Here is a 24217-nt window from a genome sequence, read left to right as displayed (position 1 = left end):
ATAGTGCAACACTGTACTTCAGAAGGGAAAGAAACGCTATAAATTAGATAGAAACAGAATATATCTTTTATCTAATACTAGCTACCCACTCCGGCTTCGCACTGGTGTACATGTATTATACATATAAACCTTCCTCTTGAATCACTCCATCTAATAAAAAAATGGCTTCAAAATCCGTTGCGTAGTTTAAAGATTTAAGCATAGATAGGAACGGACAGACAGCGACAGCGACTTTGTTTTATACTATGTATTGATAATGATACACTAGGTAATATCTACATACCTATGGTGTACCTGTATACCTATAGGAGCGGAGACAATATATGAGCGTGATACAAGCATTTTTACATAGATTTTATATTTAAAATCTATTACATGTATTCCGTAAATATTATTTATGAGTACAAAAATTATATCTGCTTACCATTTAAGTGACTGAATATGAACATAAATACATATATATGAGACGAAAGTAGCCAAAGAAACTAGTGGTTAATATATTACGGTGCAGTGTGTATTTAAGGTCAATAAGATTGAATAATTACACTCCAGTTAAATAAATTAGTGAAGGCTAAAACGACGCAGCTCGACTTATTTAAAAATTGTTTTCACACGTTTCGACTTGTAATATGTAAACTTACAAGGATTATTTAAAAGAGCAAAAATTTAAAAAAAATTAAAAGAGAAAAAAACTTGTGTGCAAGTTTCTTGCTCATTCTTCTTGTGATGAGATAGCTTAATGAGCGGTAGATTAAAAAAAAGTTAAATTCAAAAAGGCTTAAATTAAGTTTATTTGAATAAAGGATTTTTTATTTTATTCTATTCTATTCTACTGTTACCTAATTAAAAGTGGATCTAAGAAAATATCATAATGCCGAAATAATTTTGTTACTTTAATGTGTTTTGATGTTACAATATGAAATCTATTGTATAAATGTGCATATGGTTGTTATAGTAGCGCCTAAATCCGGACACCGGGGCTGCTGGTCCGATCTTATATAATCATAGGGCTGTTGTGGAACATTGGCAAATGTTGACACTGTCAGCGATCTCTCACAATATTTGGACCAACACACACATATCTCGTTTGCATGGTAACGAATTATCCATGTACATAAACTGTGTATGTTTACAAACTAGATTTACCTAAATTCTATTGGTGTAGGTATGGATTATACTTTCGTATTATTTATTTTGTTTTATTTATTAACTAGCTACTCACCCCGGCTTCGCACAGATGTACTATGAATAATATATAAACCTTCCTCTAGAATCACTCCATCCATTAAAAACAAAGCTTCAATATCCGTTGCGTAGTTTTAAAGATTTAAGCATATATAGGGACAAACAGCGACAGCGACTTTTAGACCCATATTATAAATACCTTATAGACTAATATACATATACTTTAATATTTAATATCTTGGTATTGTCTGTGTGGACACGGCACTGATGACGACAATCTGCCACAGTGGCGCCGATATACCACACCTTTCGGCCAGTAGTCCTCCTTCATGAAGGTGGACATCATGTTGGTGGGCCACAGACCCCTTGAAACTCACGTTGTGGCTCGACTCCAGCTACGTCACCCACAATATCAGGTTATTCTTGGTTCGTATATCATTGACAATGTCCTGCTCCTTATTAGATGCAATATCTACACTGCATCTTAGATATCATTTACAAAGTATAATTAGTGTATTGATATGCACATGAAATACAACGGCTTTCTATCAAATAAATAAATCTAAATATAAATCGAGTATTGAATACGTAATATCTACTTCTCCGAACGCGACGGAAAGTTAAAGGCAATTCTCAATACAATTGCAGTTTTATCTGCTTTCCTTTCAGAGAGCTTATGCCGTACCTATGACTGTATATCGCAGTTTTATCCTTTATACATACAAAACGATAGCTCGCAAATAAACTAAAATATTTAAATGTCTATTCTCTTGTTTCTTGAAAACGGCTTTTGAGAAATAATTTCAGTGTTTATATTGGGTAATTTAAATCAACTTGCCTTAAACTTGTCTTAACTTGCCAACGTACCATGGAAAGAAGTATGATAGGAAAGAGAAAAATAGAAAGATAAATCACCAAACAATTAGAAATTTAACTAAAACACAAGATATAAATGCTAACTAGACAGCTAAAATGGCGCTGGATCGGACACACATTACGTGGAAAGAATAAATGGAGCAAGGTTATAACTACTTGGTACCCAAGACAAGGACACAGAAAAAGAGGACGACCAATTAAAAGATGGGAGGATGAAATAGTTATAACAGCAGGGAAGCTATGGACCAGGATCACACAAGACAGAACAGAGTGGAAAAGATTAGAGGAGGCCTTTGCTTTAAAGCAAGCAGACGACCAAGAACTTGATATTGTATAAAAAGCAAGAAAAAAAAATAATCCAGAAAGTCTGAATAAAAGACTATAATAATAAAAATTTAATTTAAATCAACAATTTATTGAATATTGTTCACGGAAACGGAGGTATTGCTAAAGTAGGTGTTTTTAATTAGAAGAAATTTAAATAATCGTATTTAAATGTTTCGTTTGATTTGTTAAATGTATAATGTAATCACGCTCTATTAGTCAATCACATGTAACTGTCAATGTCAGTATCAACTTGTCTAAAATATGTCAAACGTCACTCTCTCTCCTTGTAATGTATCCCAAGTTTTTTTTCTTCTCCATAATTTATATCTTTAATAAAACAATAAAAGTAATAAAACAATTGCACTTATATAATACAAGTTTATTGTATATTATCAACTGCCTCTGCCCAATAGGTTTACCCAAATTTGCTAAAGTATTTGTATATTATTACATAGGTTTTTTATTATAATTTACACGGAGAATGCAGATAGTTCTTGGAAACAATAGGTCTACACTATGTTGCTAAAGTCCACACAATCAGCATACAATCAGCTATTCAAAACAAGAACCAAAGCTAAAGATCTAGTTTTGAGCGGCGCTAGCTGTAGTTGATAGCTACGTCGGTAGATACGTTTACATGACACAAACTCCATAGTTAAAATTAAAACTGACTGACCAAAGAGAATTAAATCATTAACTGTCATAAAAAACAATAATAATAAAAAGAGAAAAGATCGCAAAGAGATAATTTTAATGAATTTTGTTATGTTATTATATTCAAATTTTTTATATTGATACTTTCATATTCATAAAGAACTGTTACTAAAAATATTTGTAAATATGTTAACCGCCGCAAAAGTTCGTATTCATGGAATGCAGGATGAAAATTGGGTGATAAAGGACAAGATAAATCAATATAGGGGACTCATAAAACTGTATGGTATGCAGTGCATATTTTATTATGTGATAGTTATTATAGTACATTTTTTGTCAATGTTACGACACTTTATTCTATAGCTGTACAAGAAGCAGGCAGAAGCCTATCAGAGTCATCTATACATATAAATAAAATTGGAGTCTCTATAATATTGAAATAACCGTTTTTTATTACATGCTTATGAATATCAATACGGTACATGCACTAAAATAACATTTCTTACAATTTTTGTCTGTCTGTCTGTTTGTTCCGGCTAATCTCTGAAATGGCCGGACAGATTTTGACGGGACTTTCTTTGGCAGCTTGCTGATGTAATAAGGAGTAACTTGGGCTACTTTTGTTTTTGAAAAATACTTTTATTTTAGAAATAAAGTTAAATTCCACGCGGGCGATGTCGCGTGTACAGCTAGTCATATATATTATCAATGCACGCTTATATTAAGCTGATCTAATTGAGTGCTAATTAGTTTGGCACCGCATTAGTTTCCCCTTGAGACTGTTTTCCATAGACATTAAAAGATTATACCAGCTAATTGAATAATATTAATATTTACCAAAATGAAGGAATTTCCGTAGTACTTTCAATTTATTTAGTTGTAATTGAAAACCATATATAATTATGAAAATGTAAATATATATTTAGTACTGCCCATCTGATGGTAAACGGTTACCGGCCAGTATGCTTGTATGCTACTTACATACGTGGTAAAAAAATATTTAGTTAACTTATTCATATATCTAAAATATTTTTGTGTTTAGGTTCTTTTAATTATCAACTTACATAGTTAAGATTTACATCCGTGTTTCTAGAGCCATGTAGAACGAAATAAAGTCAACGTTACCAATTTATTACTATAGATCAGCAGATTGGTATCATATTTATCTATTATGTCCTAGATACCTTTTATCTAATCTTAATGTTCAATCAAATTTAAAAACAAGGAAAATTTTAATTCGGCTCTATTCTTTATGCGTGCACTTATGTACGTACGTAAGTATATAAGTAGTCTTTATATTACACCAATTTTGATAATTATTTTTGCCATCGTTATAGTTTAATTCTGCTTGGATCTCATACCATTGCCAATTGTTGTAGTTTTATGTTATTTGTATATAGGTAAAAACGAAATAAAGGCTAGGTATACGGAGAAAATATACATTTGGATAGTATTGATATAACAGAATGAAATAAGTGATAATTTAAATACAATTTTAAAATATAAAATACATTTGTGATTAGCCAGTTACGACACCCATGATATTCTTTGATGATTTATACATATAATATATATATGATATAGATATACATGTGTAATAAAATAATATATAAATTCTTTTAAAAATTTATTAATTCATACGTTATAAATAAACACAAGTACTAAACGAAAATCTCTCCTTTGTGTTGCATTGTATTGTATTGTATTGGTTACCGTTTCTATTGTTAAAGTAACTTACCAAGACTATCATGTGTCCGGTTAATGTTTCTTTTGTTGAACGAAGTCTAGTCTATTATATTTCATTTTAGAACGTGATCGCAAGATCCATGAAGGAGACTTAGCCAAACAAAAGAAGCGATACTTACGTGACATAAAACAGCTTCGTAAAGATATCTCGACAAAACGCGACGAGCTCGGCGTAGCTGTCTATGGAGACAAACAGTTTTTAAGAAATGCATTTCAGGAACACAAGAGATTGCAGCTTACCTATATGAATAGTCAGGCCGATGTGAGAAGAATTATATATTACAACAATATACAGTATATAATACACGTAGAATTACATTTTGAGCTTGTTTCGTAGTTGAAAACCAAACGCCTTTTAATATATAAAATTCTCGTGTCACTGGTTTAGTGTTTATACTCCATCGATTTTGATGAAATTTTATATGTATATTCACTAATATTCAGTAGGTCTGAGAATAGGTTTACAACTAATTTTATACCCCTAGATGTGAGGTGGCTCATCGCAAATTTTTTTATCGACATTTTTTTTTAATTTTTATAATGCGGCTTAAAACATACATACAATCCTAAATTTCGGCAATCAAATCAAAATTGTTTTTGTCTTTTCGTTTTAGTTAAATAATTATAATTATAATTTCAGGACATTTTGCACAGCGCTATCTAAACCCAAGTTAAGCTAGCTAAAACTTGTGTTATGGGTACTAGATAACTGATACAAATACATAGATATACATTTTTTTTCGTATAACCTACCGCTATAAACAATCATGCTCATGAATACAAATATTTGTGCCGTGCGAGGAATCGAACCTGCGACCATAGGAAGTAAGGCGCTCTGCTAAACTGCTAGACCACCGAGGTCGTCAATTGGTTAAATTTTTAAATAAAAACTATTGTATTTTGTATTGAAATTTCGATTACTATAACATAAGCATATTTGTATACATACCAAATTCATCAGAGTCAGCTACAGATAATAATTTCATCTTCCACACAGATGTTACTTTTTAATCTTACAATTTTAATACACTGCTTGTCATCGGCTGCTATTTCGAGAATTTCCATAAATTTTCTCGTGAGTCACAGTTTTGTTCGGTTGGTAATATGTATTTTTGAAAACGATTTATATATATTTACTGCAATTTGATCTGATATTGAAATAACCGTTTTTTACTACATGCATATGAATATAAATAGAATAGATACACCAAAACATCATTATTTTCAATTTTTGTCTGTCTGTCTTTGTTCCTGCTAATCTCTGAAATGGCTGGACCGATTTTGGCGGGACTTTTCTTGGCAGTAGTAGTAAGTAGGCTACTTAGCCTACGTTACTTCCTTATTATATCAGTTACCTAAATAAAAGTTTATTTTAGAAAAAACTTTTATTTTAGAAGAATAAAGTTAAATTCCACGCGGACGTAGTTGCGGGAACAGCTAGTTTTATATATAACGATTATAATATTCCCATAAAGATTAGATACCTATGGGCCGGTTAATATATTTTGGTATCCCGGTCCTATTCATTTCCGACCCGTCACCCATTCCCTGAGTGAAATGTGTCACAATGTGTCTTGTTAAACTTTGGAAAATGAGATGATTCCTGTTTGGTGAGTCAGATTACATAATATTAAATTAATAGAGAAAGCTCAAATCCTAAGTTTTCATTAAATCTATACTTACATTATAAAGCTGAAGAGTTTGTTTGTTTGAAAGGGCTAATCTCAGTAACCACTGGTTAGAATTGAAAATTTTTTTGTGTTGGATAGTCCATTTGTAAGCTATATAATTATGCTACGATTAATAGGAGTAGAGAGGGAATGAATAATATAGCAAAAGGTGGGGAAATGAAATGCAGACAAAGTGTCGCGGGACAACTAGTACAATATAATTCAACTGGTCACAGAAAAGTATTTAGGTTTATTAAGTTTATTGTTTAGGTATATTAAGTTTAGGTAGTCTAAATCCTATTGGATGTTTTAATAATGCGTATCCTATAGCAAATAATATACAGTTACTAGTTAACCCCGCAAACGTCGTTTTGCCATATAAATTAAAATTGCTACCAAAAAATAGGGGTTGGTGATGATGAGTGGAAATTTAGGGTTGTATATATTTTAAATGTCACATTATAAAAAAATAAAATACTGGTCATAAAAATTAAAAAATGTTAGGGGTGGACAACCCTTATCACATAGATAATAGCCGATTCTCAGACCTACTGAGTAATCAGTATTAACTTATAAAATTTCATAAAAATCGCTCAAACCATTTGGGAGAAGTATCGTAATAAACACTGAGACATGAGAATTGTATATATAACATTATAAGGAAATAATATATAGAACCTAAATAATTAGTTCGTGATAGTTTTATACGAGTAAACTTAACTCATATATCTATTCAATATAGTATATAAGCAAGGTATATATGTACACGCATCCATTTTCCCTGCAACCAAAACTGTAACTCGTGTCTAGAAGTTTCGAAGCACTACACCGTGGTACTTATTGGAATAGTCTGGAAATGTAATATATAGATTTGCTGCTCCAAGCGAAATTTGTATTAATGATATTTCCTTTCAGTTTAGCGCATCTAACTTGACTAAGTACAAAGTATCAAACTGTATTCATGCAATACGTTTCTGTATAGTACCTAATGAATAACATTTTGATAATATTAATATTATCTTCATAAAGGGATTAAGATTAGCAAATGATCTAGGGACTTTGGATATTTAAATAAATAAACCGCGATAAAAATTATAACTGTTGATTGATTCCAATATGGATATTTTTAGTACTATTATAACGTAATAATTAGACGATTTTTTTATGCCTAAATTCGTTGCATTAAAATATTTAAAATAACGTACTGGTTTCTACGTATAGTAATGTCAAATATTATTAATGATTCCAATAATGATAAATATTTATTTGTTATTGATAGTATATTCGTTTGTACCATTTTTCTTATTGCAGAAAGTACTGGAAAGTATACATCAAGAGAATTTCAACAAACGAAAGCAGCTCGATAGGATAAGATACACGAAAAAGAATAAAATGGAAAAGTTTCGTTTAACTCAGGTATAAGCAAATTGTTTATTCATAATAATATATCCTTTTTCCGATTACTTGCTCATATTCTGACGACTTACAAAGTCTTAAAAACAATATGCGTAGCTAGAGTCGGCCGAGTTACGTGATCGCCTTATATATGAAGTCGGTGGGAAGTTACCAGCGGAGAAGAAAGAACAAGCTGTCGCTAATTATGTACAGCGAGCTAATATAAAGAAGAATGCTGCCTTAGCCATCAAGGTTATGTATAAGAAAATTCTGGATATACTGAAAAAGGTAACGACATAGTTATGAACACTGTTATGTTCACTCGTATATTAGACAATAAAAAAAATAATAATATCACATATACCTAGTGAGATTAGAGATCTCTAATAGAATACAGACCATATTACTATTAATACAAAAGCAGTCAAGTTAATATAATATATAATATATTTTTTAAATTTATTGTGTTGTCTAATGTCTAATAATCTATGTAACCAAATCCGATAAAATATACGTATTTTTTATATATTCTAATTACAGCAATAGTGCAATCTGAATTTACTAGTTGACGACATATAGTTACATAGTTATACGATTATCACTCTACGATAAATGCAAACCTTTTCATACTAATAACTTTTATTACAAACTAAAAATATTTAATTAAGTAGGTATTTCATAAAATTCATTTATTACAGTAGATTTTTTAAGAGAAAGGCTATGGCCGATTGTTTATTTTAGTGCTTATTTGTTAATAGGACTCGTCATACTTTACTGTCGTACTGGAAGCATTAAAATTGGACTGTCGAGCTCAAGGCAAATGCTTAATGGGTGCTACAGAAATGGGTCAGCTTGCGATGGAATATCTGGACGACAGAAAATTCGAATTCAGTAAATTGGAGAAAGAGATCAAGGCTAACATGAAGGAGAGAGAAAGAACACTGAAGTTGGTTCGACGTGAAGTAGCTTATTTGACAGATTCTTTCCCAAATTTAATAAGGAAAGAAGTAAGTGCATTGCCGAGAGAATATTAATAATATTTATTATGCTCCTAATGTTATAAATTCATATGTAATCTCCCACTGTATGAATAGCAGGAAAAGTACCGTAAGTTTTAATGAAATTGACTGTTCCTTTAATATTTGTTACTAGGAAGCAACAAATCTTGACGATTTATATGAAGATGAAGATGCGGGCAGTAAACACTCTGTTCACTGGGAATTAGAGGAGGTGATGGGAATTTGCAAGTCTCTCCAAAAGGCTACTTTAGTGTCGTCATTTGAACAAATACTTCTTAGGTAATATAAAAAATAAATTATAATAATAATACCAGATAATGTAGTATTACTGAATTTATCAAAACAATAGTTGAGTCGCCTGTAAGCGTGCTTATCTTCAAACTTTGCTCTGTAATGTGAAAACAATATTTTAAAATTCAAATTGTGTTGTTCCGATAATTTGCTAATTGAATTATTTTAGTCATGACAATATATTTTTTTATTAGGATCCCAATGGTAGTTATAGATATTCACTAAAATTTGGTTACTTCGAAATCCTAGGTTAAAGGAGCAGCACTATCAAACAGAGCGACTTATGATGCAATTGACTGTAAATGGCTTAAAGAGGGATGCATTGATTGAAGACCGCAAGCATGCTATTATAATGCTGGACTCTTTAAAGAATGTCGGACAAGAGAGAACTGCTCAGTGAGTTTCAAATCAAAATATCTATATTCATAGGTCTATTACTCACATTTATGATTGGCAAATCTACCGTCAGTTGGGAATGCTCCCGAGCTGAGATGTACTGATAATAAACTCAGCTCGTATTGTTTTCAAATGTTGTTTACAATAGAAGAAATTTATTTTTAAATTCAAATTGGGAAGAATAGCGTGGCCACCAGCATATGCTAATGTAATTTTGTCAAAAGCAAATAGTGTAATCAGTGTTCGTAAACCGGATAGACCAGTCCCCACAAGCATCTAGTATCTTTAATATTGTTATGAAGATATAACAAGTTTTTTTTATACTATTATATATGGTGGCAAACAAGCATATGGCCTATCTGATTGTACATGATGTTACATGATGTTACATACTTGGTGTTACATGCGCGTTGCGAACTTTAAGAAACCTTAATATACCGTTCCTGAAAAAACAGTTACTCAGAGCACAGTAATTGTTTTTGTGTAAACACAAATATTCAATACAATGTTTTTTTTTTATTATAGTTACTCGATAGAAGAAATTGAAAGTGTTTACATTGTATTGGTGTACAAACATTTCTATTTACGTGAATGTCTGTTGAAGCTTTGATTGGTTTCTAAGTATTATTTTAGTACGTAGTATCCGGCTCATTCATCATCATCATCATCATCATCATCATCATCATCAGCTCATTGCAGTCCATGCCACTGGGCACGATCTTCAGTCCTTCTCTTCCAATGACTACCCTACATATGTCGTCGCTATATTGCTAGATAAAGATAAAGATAAAAAATATTTATTCAGTGCTTTTCAACAATGTTGCAATATAAAAACATGCTAAAGAAAAAAAAAGATTAAATAAAATGTATATATAATTAATCTTAATTTACCATGTAGATAATTAAAAATAAACATAAAAGTTGACTTGCGCTACTTTGCTGCATCACACTTACTTGACATTTATCATTATATATTTCGCCCAATTTACATAATATCTCTTTAAACTATAGCCTATGTGTTATTATGATATATAAGCTATGTTACTGTAAAGTTACATCGATATCCGTGTTTTTACATGTATTCGACAAAAAATACCGCAAGATACAGTTACTTAGCTACAATCGATGTTCTCTTTTATGTTGTCCTTTTACTATATAACTTTTACTTGCCTTTAATTCAAACTTTTAATGAAGAGCACTCGAAGGTTGTGAAGTTCTTTTACAGCAGCCTTTCACATTCTACAAACTGAACGAATTGTTATTATTTATGCCACAAAAAAAACTTGATTTGAAATTATAAATTAAATACGTATACCTAATCTATATCTACATCTATACATATAAATAAAATTGGAGTGTCTGTTTGTAATATTGAAATAACCATTCTTTACATGTAGTAAAGAATATAATCATATGAATATAAATACGCTATATACTACAATATAACATTTTTTACAATTTTTGTCTGTCTGTGTGTCTGACTGTTAGTTCCGGCTAATCTCTGAAATGGCTGGACCGATTTTGATGGGACTTTTATTGGCTGGTAGCTGATGTAATAAAGAGTAATATAGGTCACTTTTATTTTAGAAAAAATCTATATTTTTAGAAAACTAAAGTTAAAATCCTCGCGGACAAAGTCGTGGGTACAGCTAGTTATATATATATTATTAATGTTTTACTAAATTATTACAATAATAATCATGAAGTTAAATAGATATTCATTAAAATACGATTATTTAGTTTTGTTTTGGCATAAGGACAATTATTAAGATCATCAATCTAGATCTAGATACACTCTAATTTAAGCATCAATATTAAATACAGTTGTAAAAAAATAACATAGTGATAAAACAGTTTCATTGTCGCTCTCTGTTTTACTCAACATTGTTATGCATAAGTTGACAAAGCACGAGAACCCACCAGTTGTGTGGTGATCTAAAGTCATATAAAGCTATGCATTTACATATTAGGCACTATGTACAGTTACTAAAATGAAGACATTGTAGATTTGCCTTATTACCTACTGTTATTTTTATATACATAGTAAATTAGCTGTTCCCGTGACTTGATCTGCGAGGAGTAGTGACACTTTGGATATCATTTTTAATTATTTTATAAATAAGACAAAATGAAAGCTATGTAGATTTATTTTGTTACTATCATTTTATTAACATAGTAAATTAGCCATGCTTGCGATTTCGTCTAAGAGAAGTAACCTCGGATATAATTTTTAATTATTTTGCCTAATTATTTTACAAATGAGACATATACGTTTAAATACTTAATAAACCATTTGCAGTAGTTCCATCTTTCAAGCTTCAAAAATGCCTATATTCCATACAAACTTTCAGCCCCTAATTTATTTAACCGCTTAAGGGTAACATTTTTACAGACTTTGAATGCCATATTTATTTATATTTAGTCAACAGTCTCAAAAGTAAGTTTTAAGCTATTTGCGTTAAAAATGACGACACTTCCATTCAACCTATCATCTACCCATTCAACCCTTTGTAACTTTTTTTCATTAAAACGTAGATTATGTAATTTCTCAAAATCTAGACTATCTGTGTAGTTCAGTAGTTTATACGTGAAAGCTCAACAGACAGACAGAGTTACTTTCGCATTTGCAATATTAGTAAGGACGTCATTCTAAAAGTTAAAAAATATATAAATATAATTCGTCCCCTATGGTCACGGTTATATACCAAGGTAGCGTCGATACATCAACCTTCGGCCAGTAGTACTCCTTCATGAAGGTGGGCAGCATATTAGTCACATACGGCAGGAACCTCGACTCCAACTTCTTAGAAAAAAAAAATCACTAAGCAACCTACGAAATACTAAAATAGTTTAGGTGAATATTAAATAACTATTCTGTAACTTAAACTTCAATTAGGTATACAAACAAAAGCATCATAAATATGTTTTAATATGCTTAATTAATGATATTATTTGTTGGGAACGTTCTACTCGTGCGATCTCTGTCCATAAAAGCAGGGTAACTATCCTGAAGTTCAGAACAATGCACAGTTTACATTCGTTATTGAATTCAAACAAACAATGCCTTTGTTCCGTTGTTTAATTAATGTCAGTTAACATGATGCGTATTTAAAATTATGAAATATGTTTCGTCTAATAAGAATAGAATAGAATAGAATAGAAAATCATTTATTCAAATAAACTTACATTGAAGCACTTTTGAATAGTCATTACATTTTTTTAATCTACCGCTCATTCGGAAAGCTATTTCATCACAAGAAGAACGAGCAAGAAACTTGCGTGTTGCTCTTTTAAATAATTTTATTATTACTTTCTATTTTTAAGTTTAAGTGTGTGAATACAAACCACCAATTAGCACTAATTCAATTAAATACTCAAATAGAAAAAATATTGAATATATAACCAACTGGTTAAACAATTAATAAGAGGAAATCAGTCATAGTGATTAGAGCAGACCAGTTCCTACAAGCAGCACCCGTTCACGAGTATGACAGATGAGCTAGCCATCACTGCGCTCGACCATATTTTAGGGAGCCCAATGACCCGGCCCACCACGCCGCCGCGCCGCCACCAGTCTGGACATTTTAGTGAGCATGACTACTCAAAACACCAGACCACGTCAAAACTGCTTACAATTGCCATCTGATAGTTATATATGTAATATTATGTTATCTGTGGTTATAGTATTCACATTTTACATAAGAATGCATGCGGCAATCAATACAAAAATAATGTTTTGTATGTTTTTTAATACTTATACATATATTTGTTTTAGTTCATTTGTACAAGTTATCGTAGATACATCATGCATATACATATTTAAAAGAAAAATTATTTGAAAACATACTTTTTTAAGCTACTATTTATATAGTATATAAAGAGATTGAAGGAAAATTGTAAATAATAGCAATAGCTTCACTGACATAAATTATGAATGTTTATTTATATATGAGATTATTACCACTTATAGGTAATCATAAATAAACAATGCCCATGCAAAAAAACCGGTTTATTTAAAATAAAAGAATTGAGTTTCTTCTTAGTTCATTAGCCATCAGCTTGTTTACCATAGTAATTATCTATACATATAAATAAAGAAGAAGAAAGAGAAGAAAAATAAGAAATATTGGATTGTTTGGAAATGTTGGAATGTTCCATATTGGAAATAACCGTTTTTTACTACATGGACATGAATATAAATAGGATACATACACCAAAATGATTTACAATTTTTGTCTGTTTGTCTGTTTGTTCCGGTCAATATCTCAAAATGGCTGAACTGATTTTGACGCGACTTTTTATAGCAGGTAGCTGATGTAATAAGGAGTAAGTTAGGCTACTTTTAACTTAGAAAAATAAAGTAAATTCCATACAGACCAAGTTGCGAGTATAGTTAGTCGCCTATATAAATAAACAACGCCAATGTAGATAAAGCAGCTTATTTAAAAAAACAATTGAGTTTCTTCTTAGTTCATTAACCGTCAGCTTATTTACCATAGTAATTATTATACATAAAAATAGTTTATGCAATTTCGTCATAAATATCTACCTAGTTTAGCTTCGACGTAGTGGTGTTCTTATAGAAGTAGGTAGAGGCCAGAAATATAGATGAGACTATTTTATATGTAACACCATGCTTCGGAATTTTTTATTTACTTATTTGTGAATTCGTTTGGTACTGAATTTTTAACGTTGGAAGTAGGCTGTTCGTTTTAGTTGGTGTTTTCATTTAGTAATACCGAATACATATATATACATATATTGTGAAGTGTGTAAAGTAGGTAACATATATATGTATATATATATATATATATATATATATATATCTTTGTATATTTACGTATGCATCTATAGTATCGATCGCAGTGCAATGACTCGGATATCAAATTACTGGAACTCATTAGTGAACAAGATACACTACTTTTAACAAAGGCGGAGTACTTAGAGTGACTGTAGAATAAATAAACAAATAATAAATAATGTCGAAGGTAAATAAAATGTAAGAGGGATAGAAAATACCTAACTAGTTTATTTTTATTTATTCATAAAGATCTATTACAGACTCTTGTGATATGTCAAATTTACCGTCAGTTCGGAATATTTTCGAGATGAGAAGAAATAAAAGAAACTCAACACGTATTCTTTTCAAATATTATTTACAATAATACAGATTAATTTTTAAATTCAATTTTGGGAGAATTTATTGTATATGCTACTGAAATTTTATTAAAAGCAAATAGTGTAAATCAGTGTTCATGGCCTGAACAGACCAGTCTTCGCAAGCAACACCTATCCCCTCCGATCGATACCCCTTCCAATTCAAACGGGGATCGAAATTACAACGGGCTGAGTCGAGCTTCGAACCCTTCAGACTATACGTCAGGTGCGTGTTGGCCGTCAGCCGCTCCATAAGTCCTTCCGCGGGTTTGGAGTGCTATATACACTCGCCCCATCATGTGAAGTTGTAACGGTCAACAGCATTAGAGATGTACGAAAAAAGCAACACCCATTCACGAATATGACGGAACAGGTGCTCCTTGTAGGGATGGACGCTAGTATAAAAGTATGTGCAAATGGTTTTGTGTTTGAATATATTAATGAAATGATCGAAAAATATGATGGGCACATTTCAAAATATTAATTGGAAACAAATAATACAGCTATACTCGTATACTAATTGAAATTTTACACCACCATTGTGCTGTCCGGGTTAATTAATCAGTAACACAAATGAAAGCTTTAATGTGCCGTGTAAACGAAATTTTTTTTTTCATAAGACAGGAGACAAACGAATATGCGGCTCACCTGATGGTAAGTGATTACCGCCGCCCATGAGCACCCGCAACATCAGGGGAATTGTAAGTACGTTGTCGGCCTTTTATATATCGTATCGGTTCGGAAATACCATTGCTGGGTGGTAATTCCACAATGTGGTTGTGCGTGGCTAAAAGTTTCTGTGGAGCAACCGCACTGTGGAGGACTCATCCAGATGATCAGGGTAGTATTTTAGTTTCTGGCGGGTGGTACGGTGGTGAATTATTTATTATTATTACTGTAATAATTTATTACTGTTATGCATCTAATTAAATTTGTTTTGCTATGCTAGATATGCCACTTGTCCTTTGTAAGCACAGATTCTATGAGAATGCTTTAGGTTTTGGAAAATCATAAAATATATTATAACATTGAATAAAATAAAGTCGCTCTCGCTGTCTGTCCGTCCCTATATACGCTTAAATCCTTAAAACTACGAAACGGATTTTGAAACGGTTTTTTTAATAGATAGAGTGACTCAAGCGGAAGGGTTATGTGTATATTACATGTGCGGGGCGATTAGCTAGTTTATTATAAACTTCTTTACTACGAGTATAATATATGGCCACAGTCTAGTGTTTTAGCACACCGATTTAATTCCTATGGTTGTGGGTTCGAATCCTCGCGCAGTGCAAACATTTGTTCATCATCATCATGAGTATGATTGTTTGTACCGGGCTGGGTGTTTTGTATGTTTATACAAAAAAATGTACTTCAATATTATATGAGTTATATAGCACCAATAACACAAGCTCAGCTTAGCTTCGGACTAGATGGTGCTATGTGAATTGTCCAGGGTTATTATTATTATATTAGAAAACTTTGTAAACATACGGCTACATTTGGAAAATATATTCCAGTTCAAGGCATCCAAGTTTTGGTATATAATTAGTTAGAAACTAATTACTTATTAACTTTATTAACTTGGATGCCAGTTTTAGTAGGTATATAATTTTCGTAAATTAAGTAGGTAGTGTCTATAAGGTTATATGTGATACAAAAAAATATCCTTAAAAGTAACTCCAAAACAATACACAGAGACTATTAATTTCTTCGTTCACTTATATGTACTTCTTACTTTGAGCAATTAAACCGAACAGGACTGTGCACACAATAAGGTGGTTCTATTTTTAAAATCAGTAGGTAGGTACGACTGTTATGATCAAATCAGAACTTATATCTTCTACTCAAAATTAAATATGATTATATGAAACTTCTAGAACATACATTTTATATCATAATTATAATTAGATTTAATCTTCACTATTTATATATTTACTTCAAGTATATAAGCATAATTTATATTAATTAATTAAAGATATATTGTGGCGTTATGTCATTCAAACTAGATGGCGTTGTAATCACTGAAATCTGCTTTATCGGGGCACACTGGCGAACGGTTGCTGTTGACGGTATCAAATCGTTACCATTCTGATTCAACCATAACAGTCCCACCTACCTATTGACTTTAAAAATAACCACTATATTGTATGCACAGACCAGTTCGGTTTAGATGCTTGAAGTGAAAAATACATATAAGTGAAAAAATAAATTAATAATCTCTCGTTGCTGCTGACGCCCCGTAACACAAATATTACTACTTGATGGATGAAGTCTAAGTATTGTAGCGGATTTAAAAAAAAATATAAATCCATCAAGTTGTGAAATTGACTTCCAGAAACTTACACATAATTCGACTAAAAATAGGTAACGATTATTTTAAAATATTTATTTCATTAAATAGCATTATTGAACAGAAGAGCATGGTACTAAACACTAGAAGTCAAATCACGAATGCTATACTTAATTAAACAAGAAAAGATAGTTTCGCTTGCAATTCCCCTGGAGTTGCGGGTGCTCATGGGCGGCGGTAATCATTTACCATTAGGTGAGCCGCAAACTCGTTAGTTCTTTACGCTGTAAAATATATATATGTATACATGTATAAGTATATACGTAACGGGCAACGTGCAATAGTAGTTCATGCATTTAATATTAGACATAAACACCTATTGTAGATAAACTGGCTTTTGAAAACAAAAATAGGATAGTCAATTGATAAAAATCAATTGACTGTCCTATTTTTTATCCTATTGCAATTGATGCCAGCTCTCAATTGTATCTGTATACTGAACTAGTAAGGAAAAAAATATAAGTTAGTTAGTTCATAAGCGGCTAAAATGTCCTACATGAATATATGAATTTTAGAATTTTGAACTGTAATATGTATATTATGTATGCCAGAAAAATTATAGACAATTTCAAAAGAATTAGTTGTTACAGTAATAAAAGTTTACGTAATAATAACAAATTATTTTTTATGGTAATTGCGTAAGGTTTAACAACAAACTATCTTAGTAAACTTAAGTTCTAAACCTGGCCTAAAAAAGATTCAATTAAATTTACTATAGAATTGAAGATATATTATCTGATTGCTCAAAGAATCAGTGCGTAGTGATTTCTATGTTGATTCTGTATGATGTATGCGACATCTTACTTGTTACTGTGTATTTATTTATTTAAAACTAGCTGTTGCTGCTGCGAAATCGTCCGCGTGGAATTTAACTTTATTTTTCTAAAATAAAATAAGTAACTCCTTATTACATCACTGGACTTTTTTTGCCAGATAGCTGATGTAATAAGGTGTACCTAACTTAGGCTACTTTTATTTTAGCATAATCTATTATTTTAGAAAAATAAAGTTAAATTCAACGCGGACGAAGTCGCGACTACAGCTAGTGTAATATATATTTATCTAGTATTACTTACGTACCAGCTGTCCGCTTCACAAGGGATCTCTTTTCAGAACTTCAAACATGAAACTAAACAGGATGTTGTAAGTCAAAGTTTTTTGTTTAACAGCATACAATGAGACTAGTGCGTATTTTAACATTATATACAAATATATAGTTTTATTATATATATATTGAAAGATATATACAGTTTCGGTTATTTAATAGAAGAATTTGGGAGACCCAGTATAGCGTGACAATTTTTTTTTATTGTATAAGGATTGCATTTTTATAAGTAAAACTCTTTGTAAAAAAGTAAATCGCTTGAACTACGAGGAACTACATATTTGGAGATAATTCCAATCTTTACTAATAATATAAATGTCTATCTGTCTCGCTTTCACGCCCAAGCGATTTAAATGAAATTTGGTACACATAGTCTAAATCGTAAGAAAGTACATAGGCTACGTTTTACTGCGAAATAAAGGTTGCAAGGGGTTGAAATAGGAGATGAAAGGTTGTATGAAAGTATTGTCATAGAACTATGAAACCGAATGAATGATTTTTTTAAGGTGTTGATTAAATATGAATATATATAACATTCTATGTTTGTATTATAATTACCCTTAAAGGGATAAAATAAAATAGGACATGAAAGCTTGTATGGATTTCGTCATTTTTGAAGCTACAACGATGTATCTTTATTCTTTGACTTTTTTTGGTTTCATTAAATATTTTTTTCTTTATTTGGTATCTAGTCACTATTCCACGCAGACAAAGCCGCGGGCACAGTTAGTGATACATATGTACATTTTTATACAACTACAATGGTATCAGATACTTGATTTGTCTGATGGTAAATAGTTTCTGTTGTCTACGAATAGACAATTGCTGACTGAAGAAACTTTTAATAACTGTTTGAGATACCCGACTGCAGTAGTTAGACCTTCGCAAACTTCCGCAGTGAATATATTTCATATTCATATACACAGTGTTAGAGATAGGAGATTCCCTATCGTCAATACTCTGAAACTATAGTTTGCTATAGTTTGTATGGATCTTTCCACGATGAGCCCGTTATTCGAAATGTTAAAATAAGATAATGGAAGACTAATACACTTAGATATAAAAATAAACATATCTTATGGATGATAATGGAATGGTGCACCCGCCATCAGTTCTTATGGATGATAATGGAATGGTGCACCTACCATCAGTTCTTATGGATAATAATAGAATGGTGCACCCGCCGTCAGTTCTTATGAATGATAATGGAATGGTGCACCTACCATCAGTTCTTATGGATGATAATGGAATGGTGCACCCACCATCAGTTCTTATGGATGATAATGGAATGGTGCACCCACCATCAGTTCTTATGGATGATAATGGAATGGTGCACCCGCCATCAGTTCTTATGGATGATAATGGAATGGTGCACCCGCCATCAGTTCTTATGGATGATAATGGAATGGTGCACCCGCCGTCAGTTCTTATGGATGATAATGGAATGGTGCACCCGCCGTCAGTTCTTATGGATGATAATGGAATGGGGCACCTACCATCAGTTCTTATGAATGATAATAGAATGGTGCACCCGCCGTCAGTTCTTATGGATGATAATGGAATGGTGCACCCGCCATCAGTTCTTATGGATGATAATGGAATGGTGCACCCGCCGTCAGTTCTTATGGATGATAATGGAATGGTGCACCCGCCATCAGTTCTTATGGATGATAATGGAATGGTGCACCCGCCATCAGTTCTTATGGATGATAATGGAATGGTGCACCCGCCATCAGTTCTTATGGATGATAATGGCATGGTGCACCCGCCATCAGTTCTTATGGATGATAATGGCATGGTGCACTCGCCTGTGATAACTATTTACGCTGGCGGGGTAGTTGATGATAATGAGCTTGAGGAAAAAACATACCTGACCTGACCTCGTACTCGTGTCCATCGTGGTAAATTCTCGATGAATTTATTACGATCGTTTTCAGGTAGACGTCATCGTGACATGGTATATTGATAGTAAAGGTGTTATTAGTCCACATTATTAACAATTTCCTTGCCGATAAACGTGAAATAAATGAAATGAAATGAAATAAAAGAAATGAAATTTTATTGCATTGCGTGAACATAGTTATGTTATATTGTATATGCAATTTGCATTAATTATTAACAACAAATAAATTAATATTATTACTAGTTATTGTCTTAATTACACCTATTCAACTGACTTTATTATGTAATTCTTTTGTCTAACAAATGACGTCGTCATTTATAATGGCCATAAATTCAAAGCGATATAAATGTTTCCGTAATAAAGTTCTATATTAGTTATTTTGGTCCTGATCCCGAAAAATGACCATATTTATCGTAAGACCTTCACGGAATTGGTACTCTTTCATTTTAAACCTTCACATTAGCCTGATGACCGTAATCAGCCCATTTTTTCTATGTATATCTAGTTTTACTTGTAGTAATAGTACATATGGTGTATGTTATAGTTACAGTTACCTACTATTTAGTATGACTGTCAGATAGATGAATAGACAAACATATTGTACTTTTAAGTTCGGGATCCTATAGATAAATAAATTCTACCAGCTGTGGTCACGATTTCAATCGCTTGATATTTATAGCCTATATGTTATTCCACTGTATATGCTGTATTATAAGTTTCATTAAAATCTATTGAGAAGTTATTGCGTAAAACAGTAACAAACATCCATCTATACTCACAAGTGTTTATATTATTAGTAAGATTACACAATTTCCTCGTAAAATATACATTGATCATTAGATTAGATACTAGGTATCTATTCTAATGATCACGTAATATTTTTTCTAAGACGGTAGCCAATTAACTCAAAATATTCCAGAGCTCTCGTTATTAGTGAAACAAACAATTTGAATTGCTCGTTTTCCCGTCCATGGCGGATGTATATCCGGATATGAGTAGGTACCCATAGAACAATTAATAGAAATCTGAGAAAATATTATTTTAGTTGAATATGTTATACTGGAATAAGGAACTAATCGTAATAACACGTTATAATTAATACCCAATTAGTAATTTGTGCTCGGAGTTTTGCAGTCACGTTTTGTCTGATATAGAATAGAATAAAAAATCATAAATAATATTAGAGTGTCTGTTTGTAATATTGAAATAACTGTTTTTTATTACATGCATATGAATATAAATACGGTACATACACCAAATTAACATTTTTTATAATTTTTGTCTGTCTGTTTGTTCTGGCTAATCTCTGAAATGGCTGGACCGATTTTGACGGGACTTTTTTTGGCAGGTGATGTATTAAGGAGTAACTTGAGCTACTTTTATTTTAGAAAAATAAAGTTAATTTCCACGCGGACGAAGTCGCAGGCACAGCTAGTTTGAAATAAACTTACAATGACGCTCTATAGTATCACCTTTTTTTTAATCTACCGCTCATTCGAAATGCTATCTCATCACAAAAAGAACACGAGAACTCGTTCTTATGTATTGCTTTTAAATAATTTAATTTTAACTTTACAACCTTAAGTTAAAATGTGTGAATACAAACTATCAACTAGCACTAATCTGTATTGGATATCTGAAAGAAAAAATAATCAAGAAACGATTGTTATACATATATATATATATACTATTCTCCGCTGTTCTTTTAATATATTACTATGTTTATAGATATATCCAAGATAAGAATCATCTTCAAGCACAAATAGATACGGAAGACCGCGAAGAAAAGAATCTCATGAAATCCTTACATGAAAAAGGAAAGGTTATAATTGAAATGAAAACGTCATTGCAACAAATTAACGAATTGCTTTCCAGCGTAGGTGTGTACTTTGCTTCTTGGCGAGAATATGAAATTAAGAAAAATAGCTATAAATTATATTCCTTTAATTTTTTTAAAATAATTAGTACTTATTAATTACATGCCATGTCAAAAAAATATATATTAGTATATGAAGCTTTAACGTTCATAAGAATCATGAATAGAAAAATAAAAGGTTCCGTAATAAATTTGCCCCTAAGTTCTCCCGTACGCCCCTCCGATCGATTCCCCTTTCAATTCAAACGGGGATCAAATCACGACGGCCTGAGCCGAGGTTCGAACTCCTAGCGGTGCCCTCAGTGTATCCGTCAGGCGGGAGTTAGCCTTCAGCTATTCTATAAGTCCTTTCCTTTAAGTTTGCAATGCCATCTGCACTCGCCCCCTATCGTCCGGTGAAGCTGTAAAGGCCAACAGCATTAGTCCAAAAAATATTAATAATAACTTTACTATTCAAACGAGAATGCCAACTGCTAATGGCAATTAATTATTATGGTTCTTACTGAAATACCAAGTAGTTAAAAATTTAAAAAGACAGTGCATTAACAATGTACTGGAGAGCTCTATAGTATCAACCCAATGTCTTCGTATTATATACACTGAACAAGATGTAAGCAATAGCCTGGACATAGAACAAGTTGTAGTCTGTAAAGCTAAAGAGGAATAACATATTTAATTCACAACTTTAGAACGGCGAGTACAACTTAAGTTTTCTTAGTAGGTATAAATGAACCAACATGGCTTGTGTCGAAGTATCTAAGTGTGTGAACATATAAGTTCTTGTGCGTTATTTTGTAATTAAATGTCTTACAGTGGAAAGGAATGGAAGAAATGCGATTTTCTTGAGTAATTACATCTTGTTTCCTTTCATTTAGTCAAAGAAAACTAGTGTGTACAAAACGAAATTTATAATTTATATTTTCATGACATAATATTACTGGTTCTTTTTATTAATAATATTTGGCTGCTTCGGTGGTCTAGCGGTTTGGATACCGCTTTACTTTACGCGATGGTCGCGGATTCGATTCCTCGCACGGTGCAAACATTTGTATTCGCGTGTATGGTTGTTTGTATCAGTCTGGGCGTTTTCTATGTATATTACGTTTGTATTTATAAATATATATATATGTATTAATATCACTTGTATAGTAACAACACAAGTTGTGTAAATTGTCCAGTATTATTTATTATTATTTAGAATATTTTCATTATTATACATATACCTACAGTTTGTTACGTAGTCATATCCCACGGCTTTATAGATATACACCAAACTTATGATGAAATTATAAAAAAAATCTCTTTCATTTTAAACATATATTTTGCAAATAAATCACGTTACTATATGTAGTATGTATTTATGAGCATTTAGATAATTACCGTAGTACTTAATTGTGATTTTCGTTATATTAGAAAAAATAAAAAGTCTTAATACATAATTACTAGGTACCAAAATATTGTCCACTAATTAATCACGTCAAAATAAATTAATTTAGAGCATGACGGGGCAAACATCGCCCTGCGTATCGGAAGAACGTAACATTTTGTTGCAAATTAAGTCTAAGATAATTATTGTGAATAACGTAGGTACTGGATATTATAAAAATATAATTTTTAACAAAGTAGAACACATGCCTTTTTAAGTTATGTTATTGTATGTTCTATGCTTTATTTCTTGTTTTAAATGTAGGTACTATTATACTTCAAGGAAATATGAATAGTTAATAGTGATGTTCAGAACAAACATACATATATGATATATAATATGTAAGATAATTGTAATTTAGTATTTAATAAGATCATATTAAATACTAAATTACAATTTAATATAATCATATTGTATGTGTTTGACTTTTTGCAATAAGTGCTGTGAAATAACTATTTATTATATTTATTTTATCTTTTCTTACATTCATTATTTGCACTCCTGAATCCCACACACCACTTCCAGTGTCACGCAGTTTTGGGTTAACTGGAAGAGATCTCTTTTAGAGATAAGTCCTCCTTTGCAAACAAAATTTGTAACACATATTCAATCAATATATTTAAAAGTTCAATAAAGTATATATATTATTTATTTGATTTGAAACTATATTTAGTATGAATTGTAATATGATATTTTCATAATTATTATTTTATGTAGATATTTATAAAATTTTATAGGCATTGTAAATTAATTTCAGTTGTTAAACGACTTAATGGATGTTTATAAAAAGAACATCATTCCTCTGAATGGGGGAACGCTCGAATCGATCCCCCGTCCAATT

At 31.4% G+C, this 24217-nt stretch overlaps 1 protein-coding gene across 1 annotated transcript in view; it reads left to right on the top strand.

Annotated features, from left to right (window-relative positions):
- Positions 1–3113: 3113 nt before the first annotated feature.
- LOC131853047 (uncharacterized) overlaps positions 3114–24217 on the top strand; it is a 30236-nt gene continuing 9132 nt past the window's right edge. The window contains exons 1-8 of the mRNA XM_059203840.1: positions 3114–3328; positions 4851–5050; positions 7770–7874; positions 7971–8141; positions 8612–8860; positions 9006–9151; positions 9413–9559; positions 21803–21954. Coding sequence (XP_059059823.1) covers positions 3229–3328; positions 4851–5050; positions 7770–7874; positions 7971–8141; positions 8612–8860; positions 9006–9151; positions 9413–9559; positions 21803–21954 — 1270 coding nt within the window. The 5' untranslated portion in view covers positions 3114–3228. The remainder of the gene's footprint in view (positions 3329–4850; positions 5051–7769; positions 7875–7970; positions 8142–8611; positions 8861–9005; positions 9152–9412; positions 9560–21802; positions 21955–24217) is intronic.

The sequence above is a fragment of the Achroia grisella genome, unplaced genomic scaffold (genome assembly GCF_030625045.1).
Source record: "Achroia grisella isolate CSIRO2021 unplaced genomic scaffold, CSIRO_AGI_Agris_v1 utg874, whole genome shotgun sequence".
NCBI lineage: Eukaryota > Metazoa > Arthropoda > Insecta > Lepidoptera > Pyralidae > Achroia > Achroia grisella.
Note: the sequence above shows the minus strand (reverse complement) of the source record. Positions and strands in the feature narration are given on the sequence as shown.